Genomic DNA, 21,020 nt, shown 5'->3' with positions numbered 1-21,020 from the left:
AGCTAAAGCGCATATCTGGAGTACGGGTGGGTGGGGGGCATCTCCATGCAAAGAGGGCGACAGCATTTATGGGAGAGTGCTACCGAAGTTTACAGCCCCTCTCTCATTGATCAAAGCCATCCAAGGCATTAATCATACACTAAACCAATTACCGTGCCATCACACTCCTCTGGCTGTCCATCTAATCTCAGAGACTTCATCAGGACAGCCGAATGCAGCTTCACAAAGAGCCATCACTATTAATGTACAAGGAGGGAATCAGAATGATGTCTGCTGTGTGCTTTAAACCTCCGTGGTTCAATCGAGATTGCCATAATTCAGGATAAATGTTTTTCTCATTACGAGGGATCTGTCTGAGAATGAGAGGGGATATGTAATGATCGACATGGCTAATAATAAGACTGATGATGGATGTGTTTGGTTCTATCATTGTTCAGCACTAATGCTTTTTCAAACTTTGATTTACTGGGAAGGAAATGTATTTTTTAAGCTAGCTTTTTAAAATTAAGGTGTCTAAAATGTAGCTTTAAACATCAGTCTAACCACATTTTGTTCATTCTTAGAAATTGCTTAACTTACTTTTAATCCATTACTTATTTATTCAATACATTTGTTTTCAATTTGTTTTGTATTTCACGAAATTAATATTTATAACATATGAGTTATTTACTGTTTCTAGCACGTAAAATTCAGTTTTTTCTATTTTACGATTGTATTTTGTGCTTTGGATCTCCAAAGCACAACAGAAATATGTCACAATACTGTGTTACATACAGTTTATATGATAGCAGATTATACATAAGACTAAGTTGGCTTGCGTATTTTCAGCACTGTAAATGCAATAAAACTTCCCTACAAGTGTTAAGCTATCGAAATGCTTTGTGTGTGGTTATGTTTATGGGTTTTCTTCTCTTGGTTAACAAAACATGGACAGATGCAGTGTTCACCTCCATGAAGAAGGAGAACTTGTGAGTGGAGTCAGTGCAGAAAGAGTTCAGGCAGTAGGGTGAGGCGGGGACAGTGTTTACCAAACTTTGTCTGTCTGCTGCCAAAGTATAATTGGCTGCTCGTGTTAGCGTTATTTATTTACAGCTTTCCTTCGTTGGTCCAGGACAGTGATTGAAACTGATTTGCCACACTCTGTCCACGCCTTTGCTGTGTTGTGTTTCCCTGCTGGGTGTCTCGCTGACCACAGTCGATTGTGGCAGCCTTCAATCATTGAGCACCCTCTCCACACAGTCACTCAGCTGAACTTGAAATCCATCATCTCAGACTACAGCTGTGGATTGAAGTGTTTATTCTGCTCTGGAGTTGCATGCTAGACGGTTGCTCTAACCAGAACCTGCAGCAGGTGAAGAGCTGGTTCTGGTGCTATATCAAAGACTTTCTGGAAAGGTAAGTGACAGGTAAGTGATAACACAGCTCCTTTACATAACTGTGACAAAGTACTTGACAGCTAAAATACCACCTTAAATATTCATTATTAATACCTGCAAATCAGGAATTCTTTTTAATTACTAAATAAGGCAAATATATCCAATCAAAAAAAAAACCAAACAAAAGTCTTACAAGTGTACAAGGGTTCATTCGCTGGAGAACAATTTCTTAGTAGTAATAGGCAGCCTCTTTAATTCTCATCAGTCTGGTCTCGGTGCAGTGACCTCCATGGTGCAAAGAGTTAAAGGACCGCTGCTAGCAACAAGACTCTGTTCCAAATGTTGTTTGGAAGAAAACTTCTCTGGATGCTACTTTGTGTTTATTTGGATCCCATTTTGGGCCTATTTTCTGTTAAGTTGTTGCACTGTTATGAGTTTTTGACCCCGGGAGTAAAGCAAACTTAAAAATGTTGGTCCCAGAAGTAAGGACAAACCAAGCAGACTTAAAGCAATCTGAAACAAAAGATAAAGACATCAGGTTTAATATAAACTGAAGACAGACTATATTTGTCTAATGATCTCAACCAGACACGTAATCAATAAACTCTACACTGATATCTGAGTCTGTTGGTTGTAGCCGTGAGAATTATAAACGACAGCCTTAACGGCATCACAGCCAAAGGCCAGAGTTCTGCACTGTTCTTAGACTGTCTGCAGCCCGGGCTTAATCTGATAATGTCTGGTCTGTAATTTGGCCTTAGTGGGCAATAAAGAGGGCAAGGTGAAGACCAATAAAATAGTCATGTTCGTCAGTGACTGTGTGCTGTCTCAGCGGAGCTCCGGTGAGGGCAAAATGAAGCCCATCCATCGCCGGCTGCACAGCATTGACAGTGCAGTGCAATAGAGCTCAGTCACTTTACACAGTGTGTTATCAGATGAAAGGGGGAGGCAGCCCAGAGCAGCGATACTGTCGGAGGAGAGGGGGCTCAGTTTTTACTCCAACAAGTGGCCGTATTCGCTTCCATCTACGCTGCCCTCGACTTGTAACTGTAATCCGTCCCATGCAGCTGTACGTACAGGGGATCGGTGTCATAATACAGTGTAATGCCACTTTAGGGCCAGAGCATTAGCCTGGGTGGGCATGCTCCAGCTGGGTAATCCTTATCTGATTGGACTATGAGACTAATCCTGCTCTTTTCTGCCACTCTGCACTGCTATCTTCTTTTATCTCATCCTGCCTCTCTGTTATGCACTGAGCACAAACATCACTATTCAAACATGCACAATATGCACAGAAATGACTCCCACATGTGTTTTCAGATGCACCAATGTGCAGTACACAGATACTCCCACATACAAATACATAAAATCATGAGGCAGGAATCGTGAACTGTGATCTGGGGTGATGGACAGGAGCTGTGTAAGTCTCCTATAGTACGTCACCTCTTAACATAACAACAAAAAGACACACCCACATGTTGCCTTTGACTCTTTAGAGCCCTTATGAAAAAAACCTGAGTAGCAGCACAAAATTCAAGCATGCTGGGTAGTATATATGTAGCACCTTAGCAATATGAGTACACACGAGCGCATACACATCTGGCAGCACAGATATTTAAGGGCCAATTTTACACTTGGGGATGATAGAACAATAAACTCTGTGATCAAAGGATGCCCTTCTCTACCATTTCAGCCACAGCCAACTTAATATGCACCCATTTGAATGATCAGCCACTGGATACATTTTAATAACCCATGACGGAGATCAGTTGGTTGATGCCTCGACTATAAGCGGCTGTAAAAATGTCACCTCCCTGATTTGATAACTCTGCATACCTTTATGGCTAACCTGGTTTTACAGATGTTGCTCTGGTGCTTTTCTGCAGACAGATGTGATCATTTTTGGATTGACTGTTAGTAGCTAACATGTTAGCAAAGTGTGTGTTAAACTGAAGTTCAGTTGAAGCCTAGCCAGCAGCTATACTCTACAGCTGCCTGTATCAGTGAATTTAAAGAAATTGCCCCCACACAGCCGCCATGAAGAACAACATAACAAAAAAATGCCCTGTTTTTGTACACATGCATATCTCTGCTATAAAGTTGGACATTTTAACACGGTCTTTAGGGATGACTCTCTTTCGGAGCCAGCCTCAACAGCAGTTTTTTTGCACCTCTGCGATGGCCTTCATCCCCAGAGGATGCTACTTGATCTCAACAGATGCTGGGTGAATTGGCACAAAAACGCTTTTGTGAAACATATTTATGTTTCCCTGATAATATAGGTTCAACATAGGCTGTGCTAGAATGATGAACAGGTTGATATTTTACCTGCTAAAGATATTAATGTTGCGAGCATGTACAGACTCACAAACAACATAGGTTCAAAGTCTTGTTTAAAAATGCTACAAATATTCTAAATATATTTTCTTTACCTGCAACATTATGCAACAAGAATGAACCTGATCTCTTTTGGATTTGGACTGTGATTCAGACAAAACAGGAAATTTAAGGACACCAACTGGGACTTTAGAATATAAAGGGTATTTCTTTGAAATTTCATAAATCATAGGTCAAATGATTAGATGAAAAAGCATCCATCCATCCCACCATTCTCTTCTGCTTATCCAGTTTAAGGGTTGTAGCAGGTTGGAGTGTGTGCCAGCTCTCAAAGGGCGAGAGGCGGTGTAAACCCTGGAAGAAGCGAACACTAAGTGAAAAAACTTTCACAGCTTAGTTAGTTATTGTATTTTAGCTTTTGTGGTTTGGACACAGCTAGAAAGACTTAGATTAGTCTCACTGCTTTAGGTCCAGGCACAAAAGAAAAATGTGGCCCTCTTTCATCATGAAGTGCACCATTTCTCTCCAACGTCTCTTCCTAAACTGTGTCCTCATCCTGAAGCCACGGTAGAGCCTGAGGGTGGCGCTGTAATGAAGACGAATGCCTCAGATTACGAGCGACGTGCACGAGGAGGGAGGAGCAGAGGCGGCTTTTTTACAGACGTCCCAGATAGGACGGAGGAGCGGCGGCCTCCAGGGACCAATTCATCCGCATCACACATGTTTACTCTGCACCGTTCATGCTTCACCAGCTGAATCTCTCTCTGCACCCACACTGTGTGCAACCACATCTGTGTGTATGTGGAACCGCAGTCACTGGACTTTTAATGCTGGTTTAAGGCTGAATGGCAAAGGACCAAAAAGAACTAAAGTAATGTCTAGATAAAATCAAACAACTAAAAAGAAAATTAAGCCACTGTTCAGTGTGGACTGATTAAAGCCCCAGGTTCACCTAAACTAATAAAACATTTGACAAGAGGATCAAAAAACTGAAGGAAGACGGACACAGAATAAATAAAAATTTAAACCTTTTCAAGGAAACTCCTAAAATTGTGCCACGTTAATGTGTTTTCATTTAAGTGATCAAGAGCTATATTAAGAAATAGTACTTAGTATTTTTCAGATTAGTATTTTCACACTAATACTGAAAGTTTTCTAGACTTGCAGTGCATAAAAGAATCGGATGTTTCTCTCAAAATAAAGCCATCAAAGGCACTTTTTAGTCCTAGAAACCTCCTGAAGCATGATGATGGTCCTGTTTCTAGAGCTGCTTTATCCTAAAAGCATGAAAGCAGTTGATTTATTGAATAGGAAAGATGGAAAAAGTGACGGTTTGCTTAAAAAAAAGAGTTAGATGCTAAAACAACTGATCAATTATTACTCTTCGTTGCAGCTTGTGTTATCCGTGCGATGACATAACTGGTAACTGTGCTGTAATGTGCTGGCTGATTATGACATTGTTCCAGTTAAAACGATCTCCTCAGGGGGTCCAACAGAAATCATCTGATGTCCCTGGAACCAATCACATCTCAGGAATGTGACAGCAAGTGATCCATCCCCAGAGAGCTTTGAACAGAGTGACGCATTCCGTTTGAACTTTAGTCATATCCATGAGGAATTTTGCAGTTGACAATAAGGGTCCTATATCTGAGGCATAAAGTTTTGTATTATGTGCATGTTCTTGCAAAAGCACAGAAACACACAAAATTCTTCTACCTGCAGACATGTTTGAGAAATTGTTGGCCACATGATGAAAAACTCAGCCTGCATATTGATAAATGCACCGGCACGATTTGACTAAATTTGCCTTACTTATTGATTACCAATCTATTTATTTACTCAAATGATATTAGGTCCAAAATATAAAGCATTAACTATGAAGATACACCATGATCACATCACGTTGCTGATATGATGAGATCATTTGTAAGTAAGGCTGACATAAATGCTTGTGAGCAGTAGTGAAATAGAGCCTGCAGATGTGGTTTTGAGGCTTTGCCCTCAGCCTCTTGAACTTTACGTTGTTCAGAGTCAGTTTAAAGGTGAATCCAAATTCATAAAAGAAAGGTTTTATTCAAGCAGTAAGTAAAGCCACACAGTCAAAGTTAAGTACAAAAAACAGAATCCAAAGGTGAGCAATTCCAAACGGAAGTACAGACCCATTGGTGGGAACAGTGATAAGGAACAAAGAAACTGAAGGGACAAAACCAAAGAGGACAACAGACAGGATCAGAAACAGGAGGAGAACAAGACACAGGTGGATGTAATCAGCACGATCAGACAGGCAAGAAGTTAAAACCAAAACAAAACATCCAAGAAAAGAAAAGTAGTACAGGAAGCCAAAAATACTGAAGCAAAATACACACGACTAAACACAGAAACAAGAAAACTCACACTTAACAAGACTGACTCAAAGAAACACTGCACCACAAAGATGCAACTAAGGGAGGGAGGTACAGCTGAAAACTAGAGGCATGAGCCTAAACAGAAACCAGTGCTCAGATAATGCTGCACAAACTCAAACTCAGTGATGAATACACCAAAAGAGGAATCCTGAACTAAAGCCAACACAAAAGTCAAAGCTTTAAACCAACAACACAAAACCTTCACAACACATGTGACCTAAAAAGTAACAGTTTTATAGAAATGTTTATAGATTTATATATACATTTATTTTATAGATATTGTAAAACTCAGTAAATGCCAGCATCTAGAAAACTATTAGCAATAACCGCTTTCCGTCACTCTTAGCTCAATGCGTCCCAAGTTGCTACTGCAAAAGCTCTGGATGCAAATTATGCGGTGTCATAATAAACGGAAAAATTAGTTCCTCCAGAAATAAAAAAAAAAAATCATTTTAAATGCTGTTGCACAACTTGCTGTTGTTTTTGAGAAAGATTTAGTGATGGAAAATCACATATGGCATCCTGTTATAACTGTTATCCATGTGATTTCCACATTTCTTTAAATGCCCCTGAACCCACCAAAGTCTGAACAATGTCTTCCAGTCATCAGTGCAAGATGGCAGCTTCCATTTCTGCCTCATTTTGGTGTCACTTTTGCTCACTGAGAGAAAGTTGTGACATTTTTTCAATTTTCATATAAAGCCGATTTGTTGAAACAACAGTTCAAATCAATTTCTGAGAAAGAAAAGCAGCAAATCCTAAAATGTGCAACAAACAGCGTTGACTGATCAGTTATTTCAGCTTTAGAAAGGAAAAGTGAACATCTGCTAAATCAATACGAGATATTCTGTGTTTTACCCAGCGCAAACCTCCAAAGCACACTTGCACGGTTTTATACTGAGGGAAAGTAAATGATCAGTTTTCTGTAGATCCACAGGAGAAAGATTTTTCTGTTTCTCTGACAAGCAGTGAGCGGAGCAGAGGTCGAGGTGCACCCAGTGTGGGTATTCCCATTTTGCTTTTTCACAGGTTCTCTTCTTCTGTAGCTGTTATACAAACACAAACGGTCGCCTACCTGCGTACACTCAGTAAGCAGAATGTGTGGGATACCGAGCTGCCAAACACACAGTCTGCATTCACTGCTGCGAGGAGGATGGAGCGACCACTTCAACTATTTGCAGCCTCAGCCGCTGCCTGATCACCAGCTCACTTTAGAGGAACCGGGGAACCGTGAATACTATCCGTCTTGGCACTTTGATTTAATAGAGCGGAGCTACAAATTGAAGCCTAATTAACATCTGAAATGTAAACTTGATATCTCTCCTCCTGACTCTCTATGTGCTGAAACAAGGCAGGGTTTGGTGCTTATCGCTGCCTCTCTCCAGCTGCATCCGCTCTATATTTTCCTATTTTTCAATTTCCCCCTCACAATTTTTGGTATAAAATTGCTCAAACTACCTATAATTAAATGTACTCGCTTTTTAAGACCCAATTTCCTGAGCAGGAAGTCATTTGAATTAGAATTTAAATGAATCTGACCCCGCTGAGTAAATGCAGTGGCCCCATTTTTCCACTCCCCTGCCTCTTCTGGGCCGGGGATCATTCATGAATCACAAATGACAAATCTGGGTTTATTTCCTGCCATTTTGATCCTGGATTCAAAGGAAGAAGCACATTGTGCTAATGCAAAAGGAACACACACACACATGCGCGCACAGCGAGTCTAAGTGTGATGTTTTTTGCTCTCATCTTGACTCCGTGCTGTTCTGTTTGCCAATTAAATAATGGCCTGGCAGGGATAAAAGCCAGTCACTGTCACAATTACACTCCAGCTGTAACTGTGATCCTATGTCGACTAATATAATCACTGTATCAGTGTTTAGTGTTATTCCTCTTATTTATCAGGTGAAGGCCAGCTGAGCTCTTTTGCCTCACATCTCGAGCTGTGTTGGTGAAACCGCAGCTTTCTGATCCCAGCACCTGAGCAGCTTCTCGGGATCAGCTGAGGTGTCAATGCTGTGATCGGAAGAAGGGCTGTGCACCAAATAAAGGTGTTTTTAAGGGTAAATGTATTGAATCTCATTAACAGGAACAGCAGCATGACTTGAATACGATTACACTCCTTGTTCTTTACCTTACGTTTCATTTTCAGAGTGACATATTTCCGTTGTTGCATATCGGGCATGTCTATTTTTTTTTTTAGCAGACCTGCAATTAATGATTATTTTTGTGCTCCAGGTTATTTAGAGTTTTGCCTTGAAATTGCTGAAAAAGCATAAAATACTTGTTAATTTGCTTTTATATTCAGACTTTAATAGTTATGACAAAAAAGCAGCAAATCATCAGACTCAACAAGGAAACGTTCAGTATGTTCAACTGACTGGCATCTAAAATTCAGTGCCAAATCACAACAATGATGGCCTCAAGGCACTCTACAATAGTTTTAAACCAGGAAACGTTCAGCCATATTTAATTTAAATGTTTTGTTCGGATATTCATTCACCCCAACCTCCTCCCTACAGGGACTCTGTGGCATTATAGCAGTGTCCCCTGACTTCCTAATTTGTTCCTGTCATGATTACTAAAAATGAAAGAAATGTCAATTTTACACAACTAGGGAGAATTTTTAAACATGACAAATCTTATATATATATTTTTTTTTCATTTTAAAGCAAAAGCACATTGTTTCACACATCATTTAAATGTCATTTTTGTGTCTAAACATTTGAAGTGGCAACATATTTGTTTTTTCTTTAAATATATTATCAGTCTTTAACTGGATGTTGACAAAAAGATTCTTATTTTCACATCCAGCTCCAAATCACTTGGATCTGAGTTTGTATCCAGCTAATAAATTTTCAATTTCCACTCCTGTTTTTTGGTCTGTTTTTGGTCTCCTCCACCTTCGCCCTCTGTTTAGTCTCTTACAACCTGCTGTTTCATAGTGAGCAGAAATCAAAGAGGGAGGTGCACTGCCTCCACAGTTAAATAATGACCTTAAACTCTCCTTAAAGCTCTGTAAGCCAAGGAAAGCTGTAGATTTGGTCAATAATTCATCCCTACTCCACAAGCGACCTCTTTCGCACTGCTATTTTATCATAGTTATTTTAAAGATATTCATTATAGCGGCTTTAAATGTTTCTTCTTCTTAAACTTTGAACAGAGGGTGCTGCTTATCACAGGGGGCAGAAGAGCATGAAGTCAGCCACTGAGGCCTTTCAGGGGCTCACAGCTAAGACGATGAACAGATTTGTAACGCTCTGTGCCCTCACAAGGTTACAGCACCTCACTCCAAGTCAGCACCGACCGCCTCCACCGGGGCATGACAGGAAACACGCCGCCGCCGTCTGACAGGGCAGACACTCGAGGTCGTCTGAAAACCTGCACTCAGGACGTGAGGCAGTTTGACATCTCAGAAAGTACCGGGCACAGGGAGGTCGAAGGTAGCTCTGCCATCATCAGGGTTGTCAGGCAGGTCAGGCCTGCTGACAGATGTGACTGCATCTCGACTTTTGGGTCCTCACGCTCTGTCCAACGTGCTGCCCCGGTGTCACATCCTCTTTAAAGGTACAGATCTCCTGCAGCTTCCTTTAATTAGGGTTAGACCAGCTTATTGGCATGCCAATATATCAGGGTGATATATGATGAAGGTTCATCTCCACCTACAGCCTGTGAATGTGTTGTTAATTTATTATTTAAACTCTAAAGCCGGACTGAATAAACAATTCCAGACTGGTGTGGGTGACTTTTATGCAACCGGAAACCTGATTCAGCCTGCCTGCAGGAGCTAAACACCAAAATTAACCGTTGAAGTGCAGCAATTCAGTTTCGTGATTTTTATATAAGGGCTTATTTTACACCAGGTAAAAGTTACAACAGTTTCTTCCAAAGCTCAAAACTGCTGAGATTTAATGAGTTACATTAGTTTTAGACAGAATTTATGTGGAAAGCCTACTTTTTGGGATCCATGCTAACTTTTCTTGACCTTGTGATCCATTGCAAGATGCAGATGCCATTTCTACTGATATAAGTTTTGGTTTGTTCATGAAAAAGATGAAAACTGAAACCATCCACAAATTCAGAAAAACTCATTCTAATCCGAATTGTTCTCATCTATTAGCTGCACATCCGTGTAGTCCTTTGGGTTTTCCTCACAGAAACCTGTTTCACCCTGCTGGAAAATGGACTTGTCATTTCGGCTAAAAGTGAAATTTCTTTGTTTCTTTTTCAACAAAACATAACTAAGTGCTAAAAAGTGAAGTTCATTTCAAACAGATTTAGAACATGAAACCTAAATGATGGTGTCAGATCTTTACAGCACGTTGATTTGTTTGGTATAAGGTAGAAATCTCCTTCCCCATAAATGCAGAACACATATAAGCTCATAAGCAGCAGCCAGGTCACATGTTGCATTTTTACTTTCCTTCTATCAGATTGTATCATTTGAGGCACCAAGAAGGTCAGTGACGTATTCAGTATCCTAAGAGATCGTTTGGCTTTTGACACACATTTAAACACCCTTTGCAGGGAAACTCTGCAGTGGATCTCATTTACATTGAGTAGCATAGAAAAAGAGAGAGAATAGGTTCCCCTCCCACAGTACACTTGTGTCGTGGCAGTGCTGAGGCCTCTCGGGCGGGCGGCTTCAAACGCACGCAAATGAACACGTTGGAAAAGTTTATGTTGCACTACAGCACCACAGAAGAACCGACTTTCCTCTTACCTTCCAAGCAACACGTCCTCCACAGGCCCGAGTGGGTCATCACCTCCTCGTTCTTCTTGCTGGTCTCGTTCTCGCTCATGGACTTGGTCCTGCAGACGCCGCGGGAGTACAGCCAGTAGTCCGTGCCGACCGCGATGGTCATGAGGCTGAAGGCCGCGAAGGCGCCCACCGTGGTCAGCAGCATCTGGACTCCGCGGTCGAACAGACCCATGTTTCCGCATTCCATGAAAGGGGGACCCCCTTTCCTCTTGATGTATAGGAAGTAAATATTTGAAAATTTGCGGGACCAAATCAAACCGAAAAAACGGGATATACTCGAGCGGAAGGAGAGGGAAGAAGGAGGCGGAGGATGCGGTAGGAACCTTATGGTTGCGTTTGGGTGAGGACCAAAACAAGAGAAAAAACTAACTATGGCAGAGAGAAGGGGGAGAGAGGAAGAGGCGGTGAAGTCTCTCCTCTCTGTTTGTTTTAACTTTCACACCCAAAAAGATGTGTGGAAAAATTAGGTATGCAGAGGATGACAGCACCTCAGCAGGCCTGGAACTGCAGATGGAGCCCAGCACTGGAGCCACTTGCAGCAAGAAAACAAAAGCTACAAATGTGATTATTAACACAGATCTATGACTGGTTAATTAAAGCCTGGGGTAACTAAGAGGAGCCTAAAAAGACAAGCAAGGCTGATTTTGTACAACCTGTTCGTTGACTTGTAGAGATCACAGCTATAAGCACTGAGCTGAATTTACACGAGCTCAAATGGAGCAAAGAGACGGCTGGGTGGGTGGGGGGTGCGGTGTTGGAGTAATGGCAGGTTTGAAGTACAACAGTTCAATACTCTGTTACAACAAGTTGCTTTAGTCAAAGGCTATAACATTACGTTTACTAGTAAGTATTCAGAAAGAGAGCTATTCTAAAGACTATTGTTGTTATTAATAGTATTATTCTAGTGGCTTTTATTAGTAAAAATAAACTGGGGAAGGAAACGAAGGACAAAATCTAAATCTGTCATATTAGTGGTGACAGCGAAGAGTAAACAAACGGACCGATTCGAGTCCTGTCGAGAGGAAATAAAAGCGATTCCCTGCGTGTTTTATAACAGCCTATTGTGAGGTTAAAAGCAAATCTGTCTTCTCACAAATCAACCCGGTGGAATGAGGAAATCAAGGCTCAACGACTAAATTAATTCATTAGCCGGCGCAAAGAAACACACACGCTCAAAACCAGATCGAAACCTAACAAAAATAGTAATAAATTAGTTAAAAAAAATAAATTAACCGCTTAGATTTTCCTTTTTCCTAAAATTTTGATCCCCAGTTTCCATATGTAGCCCTATAGCTCTGGGAAGGTTTCCGCCGAAAATGGGGGTCTGCGGTCAGAGGAGGTTCGGTGGTCGACGATCCGGAGAGAGCGGGGAGCATCCAGCAAGGCAAGCCGACCATCACTCGACATGGAGCCGGCAGGAGGAGGATGAGGAGTCGGTGTGGGCGCCGTCGCAACCCACGGTGCTTCTTCGGCGGATGGAGGAGGATGGTGCTGCTGCTGCTGCGTGGATATCCAAATTCACCGTGGCAGTATCACACCCAGGACGGTCCCGTTTGTATAGCCCTTGCGCCATGTAATAACAAGAAAAAATAAATTCTGATGAAGGCTGCGATCCCCCTGCTCTCGCCTCCTCCTCCTCCTCTTCTTCTTCTTCTTCTTCTGCTGCTTCTGCCGCTGCTCTCTCTCCTGCGCTCTCGGGTGCAGGTTCGGCCGCTTTTGCAGGAAGGGGGTGAAAAAATGATATTACACAATCAGGAGAGCGACTCGCACAGATCCACGGACAGCGCTGGTGTTGTCACGATGTCAATGTGAGCAGCGCTATACATTCAACATATCCACTCCAGCCGTTTCCCCCCTTTTTCCTTCAGTGTAAAGAAGCCGCTCTTGAATCGGAGGGTCACTTTCCTCCTTCCGCTCTGGCGACGCTTTAAAGGCCCACAGTGTCGGCGTGTGTGCGCGCGCTCAGCGCTGCAGCAATGGAGGCCAGTTGCTGGAAAGATATTAAAGATTTTTTAATTCCGTTTCTGTGAGTGGTGGAGGGGACGGAAGGAGGGGGTGTTGCGATGGTGGACTCTCTCTCCCCCCTCGCTTTCTCTCTCTTCTTGAATGGTGGGTTGCATTTGTGCACACATGTAGGAATTTACGCATTTAATGGCTTTATTGTGATGATTATCGCCCGATCCAATCGTTGCAGCTCTCGCACTCTTCTGTGAAGTAGCCACTCTAAATGTCACTTTTCTCGCGTTTTTGTTGTTTTTTGTTTTGTTCTTTGTTACTAAAAGCCTCGATTTTTCAGCTACAGCGCACGGCGCTACAGGCAGACATCCCCGCTCTGATTACGCGATTTTTCTTTAATGATGCTTAGTAGCGAGAGTGAATGAGGCTTGGCTGACATTGAGTGCTTGAAGATATGAACCCAGCGGTACATTCAATTATTATTTTATTATTATTTATTTTTTATAATTACGGGCTCCTGTGTAAGTAATGTCCGGCATTAGCGCAGCGATGTTGTGTGAGTGTTGTGTGAGAGGCTGTGGTGCTGAAAGAACAGCTCCCTGAAGCGCTGATGTTCCTTCGTGAAGTTTGTCGCCCCCTGGTGTTCAAACGTGTGTATTACAATTGATAAAACCTGTGTAACCCAAAGACATCGAACCTCTGAGGTCCCATGAAATTATTTTCTCAGTTAATTAGAGGTGCTCACCTTATTTTCAAAATAACACACTATAAATTAAAGCTCTAAGTTGTTACTTAAAATAAAAGTATACAAGAATCATCATACGTAACTTTAACCTTTGTTACATCCCCCAGGAGGATGTCTCTTCTCCTTATTAACCCTTTGTTTTGTCCAGGCTCCACCTCCTCTGTCCTGATTGGATGTTGCGCAGAGTCCGGCTAATTGGTAATCAGCAGAGCACTACTTAAGGCCTGTGGAGCTGTGCTTCTGTGCCCTCTGGCCATTTTGGTTGCCATACTTGTGCAGGCTTGCATGCCTTTGTATTTTGTGTGAGCATTGTTGTTTCATGTTCAGACTGCTTGTAGGGGAGAGCTGCCTTTTGTTTTGACACCCTGTTTTCTCTTGTTTATGTGTTGTTAGGTAGGTTATGGTTATAGGTTGTATATTTTGTTTCTTTGGAGTTAGGTAAGTTTCTTTTATTTCTACGTCAGGGATGTTTTGTTTGTTATGTTGGCCTTGGCCAACCCCCTAGACTAGCCAGGGGACGTAACATAAATTGGCGGTTCGTCTGGGATAAAAGTCCTGGTTAATCCATTTGTGGATGGTGAAGGTTTGGAGTTTGTTTCTGCTGGTGTATTTGGCAGAGGTAGTTAGTATGGCAACTGGTGTTTTCACTTTGAGTGCATTTCTGAGTAATCCTTCTTGGGAGGAGCTAAATGTGTGTAGAAAACATGATTTGTTTGCTATAGCAGCACACTTTGAGTTAAATGTATCAAGGCAAATGGTGAAAGAGGACTTGAAAACTGCTGTTTCAAACAAACTTGTAGAAGAAGGCCTGTTTCTAAATCACCTCGTTTGCCAGTTCCTCTTGACAGGTCCCCTAATGAAGGAGTGAAGCCTGCTGTGTTAAAGGAAGAAGGGCAAAACCCTGCTGCTGGGGAGCAACAAACGGTGGAAAAGTTAAGCACTAATGGCTCACCTTCTTTTGCTACTCCATCTTCTCCTCGTTCAAGACAAGTATTACTCAAGGTACGTTTGGCTAAATTACAATTGGAGGCTCAGGATAAAGCCCAAGCTCGTCAGGCAGAGTTGGAAACAGAGACAGAAAAGGTGTTAAAGCTGAAAAGGTTGGAGCTGGAGTTGCAGATTGAAAGGGAGGTCAGACTGCGTCAGTTGGAGTTACAGGCACAGACTTCAAGAAGTACTACTACTCAACCTAGTTCTGCAAATTCATCTGTTGATGAAACAACCTCCTCCCATGTAAACCCAGGTGGTTTCAATGTGAGTAAAAACATTGTGTTGGTACCTCCATTTCGTGAATCAGAAGTTGATACATATTTCAATGTGTTTGAACGTGTTGCGGCGTCATTGCACTGGCCGAGAGAAGTTTGGCCATTGCTTCTTCAGTGCAAATTGGTAGGCAAAGCACAAGAAGTCTATTCTGCTTTGTCTTTGGAAGAAAGTTTGAAATATGATGTAGTGAAGTCTGCCATCCTTGCTGCTTATGAACTTGTTCCCGAAGCGTATAGGCAACGCTTTCACAATCACAAAAGAACAGCAAATCAGACTTTTGTAGAGTTTGCTTGTGAAAAAGCTACTCTTGTTGATAGATGGATAACAGCAAGTAAAGTTCCTGACTACAACTCCTTACGTGAACTGATACTGCTGGAAGAGTTCAAAAATGGCCTGCCAGAACGCATTGTTGTACACCTTAATGAACAGAAGGTTTCCACTTTGAAAGAAGCAGCTGTGATAGCTGATGAATTTGTGCTGACTCATAAAACTGTTTTTGTGCAGAAACGTGAAGTTACCACCAGAGAACCTCCCCCACGAAAGGATCCTTCAAGCCCACGACAGACTTTTGCTCCAAGGACTGAAAGGGAATGTTTCTATTGTCATAAACTTGGTCATGTTGTTGTTGAATGTCCCGCTTTGAAGCGCAAGAACCAGTCACCAAAAGGAGTAGGTTTAATTAAAACCATTCGTGCTGAGAGAGGGGACCAAAGTGAAGGAGTTGATCCCTGCTTCAAACCCTTTCCCTTAGATGGCACTATGTCATTGACTGGGAAGCCTGAGGATGAAAAACCCATTCAAATACTCAGAGATACGGGAGGGTCACGATCTGTGATTTTTATCTGATGTATTACCCTTGAGTGACCATTCCTCTTGTCATGGTAGCATTCTGATTCAAGGAGTTGAAATGGGCTATGTTGAAGCTCCTTTGCATTATGTACACATCAAATCAAAGTTGGTTAATGGCATCTTCTCTGTGGCAGTACGCCCCTCACTTCCCATAAAAGGGGTGCAGTTTATTTTGGGAAATGATATTGCTGGTGGAAAAGTGCAACCTGTTCCCGAAGTAACAAATGATCTAGAATCAAACTTGAAGAGCAACGACCTAGCAACCTGTTTTCCATCTGTTTTTCCTGCTTGTGTTCTCACCAGGGCTCAAGCAAGACGTGAAGCTGCAGAAATTGATTTGTCAGACTCTTCGTTGGCTCAGGCTCTGGCTACAGATGATTTGCAAACCCTGATTGATCTTAAAAGTGGTTCAAAGGATACTACTGAGAAGTGGAAGGATCTCCATCTCCCACAGTTAGACTTGCCAGTCACATGTGAAAGCCTTGTTGCTGCTCAGAAGTCTGATCCCTCATTGACTAAATGCTTTACTTCTCTTTCTGAAACAGGAAATAAAAAGGCTTCTTATTTCTTGGAAGATGGGGTCTTGATGTGCAAGTGGACTGCCCACCCAAGTTTAACAGCAGACGTAGAGGGAAGCTGTTCTGATGACTGTGACTGGAGCACTACTTATCAGATTGTTGTGCCTCTTGAGTATCGTCACTACGTAGTCTCCCTTGCACATGAGCACCCCCTGTCTGGTCATTTGGGAGTTACAAAAACGTACAACAAGATACTCAACCATTTCTTTTGGCCAGGATTGAAGGCTGATGTAGTTGAGTTTTGCTGCACTTGTAAAACATGTCAGATTGCAGGAAAGCCAAACCAGACAGTTCCTATAGCTCCTCTTCATCCTATACCAGTACTTGGTGAACCTTTTGAACGTGTCATTGTGGACTGTGTTGGTCCATTGCCCTAGTCAAAGAATGGTAATCAGTTTTTACTGACTGCAATGTGTACTTCGACTCGTTTTCCAGAAGCTGTCCCACTCAGGAGAATAACTGCACCTTTGGTGATTAAAGTTTTGACAAAGTTCTTCACTACTTTTGGTTTACCAAAAGTAGTCCAGACAGACCAAGGAACTAACTTTCTGTCTAAACTTTTCAAGCAGGTCATGCATGCAGGTCCCTCCTCTTCACTCTGCTGACCCATGACTGCACTCCATCATACAGCTCCAACCTCTTCATCAAGTTTGCGGACGACACAACGGTGGTGGGTCTCATTAGCAACAGGGATGAGACCGACTACAGAAGTGAGGTGAGACGCCTGGCCACGTGGTGTGCTGACAACAATCTCTCTCTGAATGTGGAGAAGACGAAGGAGATTGTTGTGGACTTCAGGAGAATGCACACCCAACATGCTCCTCTGACCATTGATGGAGCGTCTGTGGAGAGAGCCATAAGGCCAGGTTGGCAGCTGCAGAAGCCCTCTCCTCTGCTCAGGGGAAGATGAAGAGTTGGTATGATAAGAAAGCCGTTCCTCGATCTTTCAATCCAGGTGACAAGGTTTTGGTTCTTCTACCAACTGCTAGCTCTGCATTGTCTGCCCGCTTCTGTGGACCATATCAGGTGGATAAGAAAGTAAATGACACTGACTATGTGATTAAAACACCAGATAGGAAGCGTAAAACACGCTTGTGCCATCTCAATATGCTCAAATCCTTTCATTCTAGAGCTGACTCTTTCTGTGGCACCGCAGATAAGCCTGTGGCATCTCCGTCAGAGCAAATCTCATCTCCAGAAACTCTCTTGTTGAACTCTTCCTCAGGATTGAGGTCAAGTTTAGATGAAGACGGGCTCAAACTTTGTGATGCCAGCTACCAGAATGCCAGAATGCTTAATTCTGAGGTACTGTCCCAGTTGTCTATATATCTGTCCCACTTGACCCGTGAGCAACAGTTGGACATTGAAAGGCTCGTCAACATTCATTTAACACTCTTTGGGGACATGCCTTCCCGTACTATAATAGAGCACGACATTGATGTTGGGAATGCAGTGCCTATTAAGCAGCATGCTTACCGTGTGAATATGGCGAAAAGGGAAATGATGAACACAGAAGTAGACTACCTTCTGAAGCATGGATTGGCTATCCCAAGCTATAGTCCATGGAGTTCTTTGTGCCTGGTTACGCCAAAATCAGATGGAACACCTCGCTTTTGCACAGATTTCCGCAAGGTAAATGCAGTAACAGTACCTGATTCTTTCCCACTGCCCCGTATTGAGGACTGTATTGACAGCGTCGGATCTGCTGCTTATGTGAGTAAGCTTGACCTTCTTAAAGGTTATTGGCAAGTACCTCTGACAGAGCATCAGAAATCTCAGCTTTCGTAACACCTGATCACTTTTTACAATATACAGTCATGGCATTTGGAATGAGAAATGCTCCTGCTACCTTTCAGAGGTTAATGTCAACTGTATTATCTGGTGTGGCGAACTGTAATGTTTATCTTGATGATGTGGTCATCTATTCTTCCAACTGGTCAGAGCATGTCGACACTTTAACCACTGTGTTCAAGCGTTTAGCTGATGCTTCCTTGACCCTCAACTTGGCTAAATGCGAGTTTGGTAAGGCTACAGTGACCTACCTTGGAAAGGAAGTTGGGCAGGGCAAGGTTCGCCCTATCAGTGCAAAGGTTAATGCCATTCTCAACTTTCCTGTGCCAACAACACGCCGTGAGCGGCGCAGATTTCTGGGGATGGTTGGTTACTACAGGTGTTTCTGTAGGAATTTTTCTGAAGTCGTAACACCACTGACAAACCCGTGCAGCCCGAAGGTACCATTCATTTGGAGTCCTGAGTGTCAACATGCTTTTGAATGTGCAAAAGGTCTTCTGTCGAGTTCACCTGTTCTTGTTGCTCCAGACTTTTCGAAACCTTTCAAGCTTGAAGTGGATGCCAGTGAGGTGGGGGCTGGAGCTGTTCTTCTTCAGGATGATGGACAAGGAGTGAGTCATCCTGTCTGCTTCTTTGGCAAGAAGTTCGATACTCATCAAAGGCGGTACTCGACAATTGAAAAGGAGACTCTGGCCATGCTTCTGGCTCTTCAGCATTTTGACGTGTATGTGGGATCTACTTCCCAACCTGTAGAGGTCTTCACTGATCACAATCCTCTCGTGTTCCTCTCTCGTATGTATAACAACAATCAACGATTGATGAGGTGGGCTTTAATTTCACAAAACTACAACATTGAAATAAAGCATAAGAGAGGATGTGAAAATATTGTGGCCGATGCCCTCTCAAGAATGTGATGGTGTAAGGTTAACAAACTTATGTTTGTTTTTTCTGGGTGGGGGTGTTACATCCCCCAGGAGGATGTCTCTTCTCCCTATTAACCCTTTGTTTTGTCCAGGCTCCACCTCCTCTGTCCTGATTGGATGTTGCGCAGAGTCCGGCTAATTGGTAATCAGCAGAGCACTACTTAAGGCCTGTGGAGCTGTGCTTCTGTGCCCTCTGGCCATTTTGGTTGCCATACTTGTGCAGGCTTGCATGCCTTTGTATTTTGTGTGAGCATTGTTGTTTCATGTTCAGACTGCTTGTAGGGGAGAGCTGCCTTTTGTTTTGACACCCTGTTTTCTCCTGTTTATGTGTTAGGTAGGTTATGGTTATAGGTTGTATATTTTGTTTCTTTGGAGTTCGGTAAGTTTCTTTTATTTCTACGTCAGGGATGTTTTGTTATGTTGGCCTTGGCTCTCCCTGACGTTACACCTCGGTCTGAACCCCATCACCAGTATTAAATAAACCTTTTAGAATTACCATCTTGGCTCCTCCTTTTCTATCCACATTTATGTTCGTCCCTTTAACCCCCCTAGACTAGCCAGGGGACGTAACACCTTACTTAATCTTCAAGCTACCAGGTGGATTTATTTCGGACTCCTTAGATTTTCCTTTTTCCTAAAATTTTGATCCCCAGCTTCCATATGTAACCCTATAGCTCTGGGAAGGTTTCCACCGAAAATGAATATTATTTACATGTGACAATATTTCCTACCATGAATTTGTCTTTTTACTTTTCCTATAAAATCATAGTATTTTAATGCCCATGTTTCATGTGTCTCGTTGCCCTTGTACTTTCTCTTCAAACCTTTCAGACTTGAATAAAATGCATTTATTTGATCACTTAGTTAATGTGAACATGCTATTTGAAAAAAGGAAAAGAGTTATATGTGATAACACTGTACTTTTTCACATTACTGAAGCAACAGACAGTAATAAAAATGTGCTTCTGTGATTTACAGCTAGTAAGTTAACTGAGTGTGTACTGTCATGAAATAACAAAAAAGTGAATAAAAATATAAGTCATGTTGAGGTATTATTTCAGTTTTTTTAGATTAGAGATTAGCGATTAGAGGATCATCAGGGGGTCCTTTTGTCCCTCTGTGGGGGGATACTCCCACTAGGTTTAAATCTGGGACTCCTCACCATTTGACCTTAGAACTGAAGAAGCTTCTCGGATGAGAGGTGAAACGTCTTCAAGTAACTTAAAGAAGTCCAGACGCTTTTCTTTGCAAGCTCCTTTGACTACGATGACCTGGATGACTGAGAACCTTCACAGACATATTCAGTATTTTTGTTTTATGTCATTTTATATCTTGGCCTCTATATTGTTTTCAAGTTTTGCACGATTACTGACCACTTCAGTCACTTTATGGACCAAGACTATCAGTACAGCTAAATGACTTATGATTATGAAATTAATTAGCTATATAAAATTCTTTAAGCAGGCCACAGAGTTCTGTCAGTATGTTCCTGAAACACATCGTTTAAGACAGTTGATTTTGAGATTGCTAATTTAAGGTCATTTTAGGTCTTTAGGTGGAAGTAGGGGAAAAAAGGCCTTAAAACAATGCTAAACTGGGGGATTTTTTGTTTATTCTTTGTTTTTATTATTGTTCTTGTTAATACATCTTTGTCTGTCTCCCATTTTCACCTAGAGCCAGCTTAAAATCAACAAGACTTCTGGAAGGTTTGAATCTGCTTTAAGTGACAGGGCTAAACCCAGCACCAATTCGCTGCACATATACAGTACAGAAATAATGGGAATACAGTGTGCCCAGGAGGCACATGACAACAGGAATGTATCAAATGTGTAAATGTGAAAATCCAACAGACAAAAAAAAAATTTCAAAGAAAAAAAAAGTTTAGCATAGGCTGTCTTCTGTTGTCCCCCCTTAAAAATATAGAAGAAACTGCAGAAAGGCTACTTTTAATTACACATATGTATCTTTTGGCTTTTGAAAAGCCACACACACAATATTCAAGGAAGAATGTATTTGTAGGTACAGACTCTAC

The 21,020-nt window shown here is 42.1% G+C and overlaps 2 protein-coding genes across 2 annotated transcripts in view; one reads left to right on the top strand and one right to left on the bottom strand.

Moving 5' to 3' along the window:
• The window catches only part of cacng2a (calcium channel, voltage-dependent, gamma subunit 2a), an 87,535-nt gene extending 74,587 nt beyond the window's left edge, over nt 1-12,948 (bottom strand). Inside the window, exon 1 of the mRNA XM_026164092.2 lies at nt 10,842-12,948. Coding sequence (XP_026019877.1) covers nt 10,842-11,067 — 226 coding nt within the window. The 5' untranslated portion in view covers nt 11,068-12,948. The remainder of the gene's footprint in view (nt 1-10,841) is intronic.
• LOC113020278 (uncharacterized) lies at nt 12,890-20,031 on the top strand. The gene is made up of 2 exons (XM_026164091.2): nt 12,890-12,989; nt 14,417-20,031. Exons 1-2 carry the CDS (start codon nt 12,944-12,946, stop codon nt 15,691-15,693), a joined length of 1,323 nt encoding a protein of 440 aa, XP_026019876.2. The 5' UTR covers nt 12,890-12,943; the 3' UTR covers nt 15,694-20,031.
• The last annotated feature ends 989 nt before the right edge of the window (nt 20,032-21,020 follow it).

Source organism: Astatotilapia calliptera, chromosome 4 (genome assembly GCF_964374335.1).
Source record: "Astatotilapia calliptera chromosome 4, fAstCal68.1, whole genome shotgun sequence".
Lineage (NCBI taxonomy): Eukaryota > Metazoa > Chordata > Actinopteri > Cichliformes > Cichlidae > Astatotilapia > Astatotilapia calliptera.
Note: the sequence above shows the minus strand (reverse complement) of the source record. Positions and strands in the feature narration are given on the sequence as shown.

Excerpts from the sequence above, each read along its gene's own strand:
- LOC113020278 (XM_026164091.2), top strand. The coding sequence starts at position 12,944 with ATGGTGGACTCTCTCTCCCCCCTCGCTTTCTCTCTCTTCTTGAATG. Across the intron at positions 12,990-14,416 it reads TTTCTCTCTCTTCTTGAATG|TTCCTCTTGACAGGTCCCCT; the intron begins GTGGGTTGCATT and ends CTCGTTTGCCAG.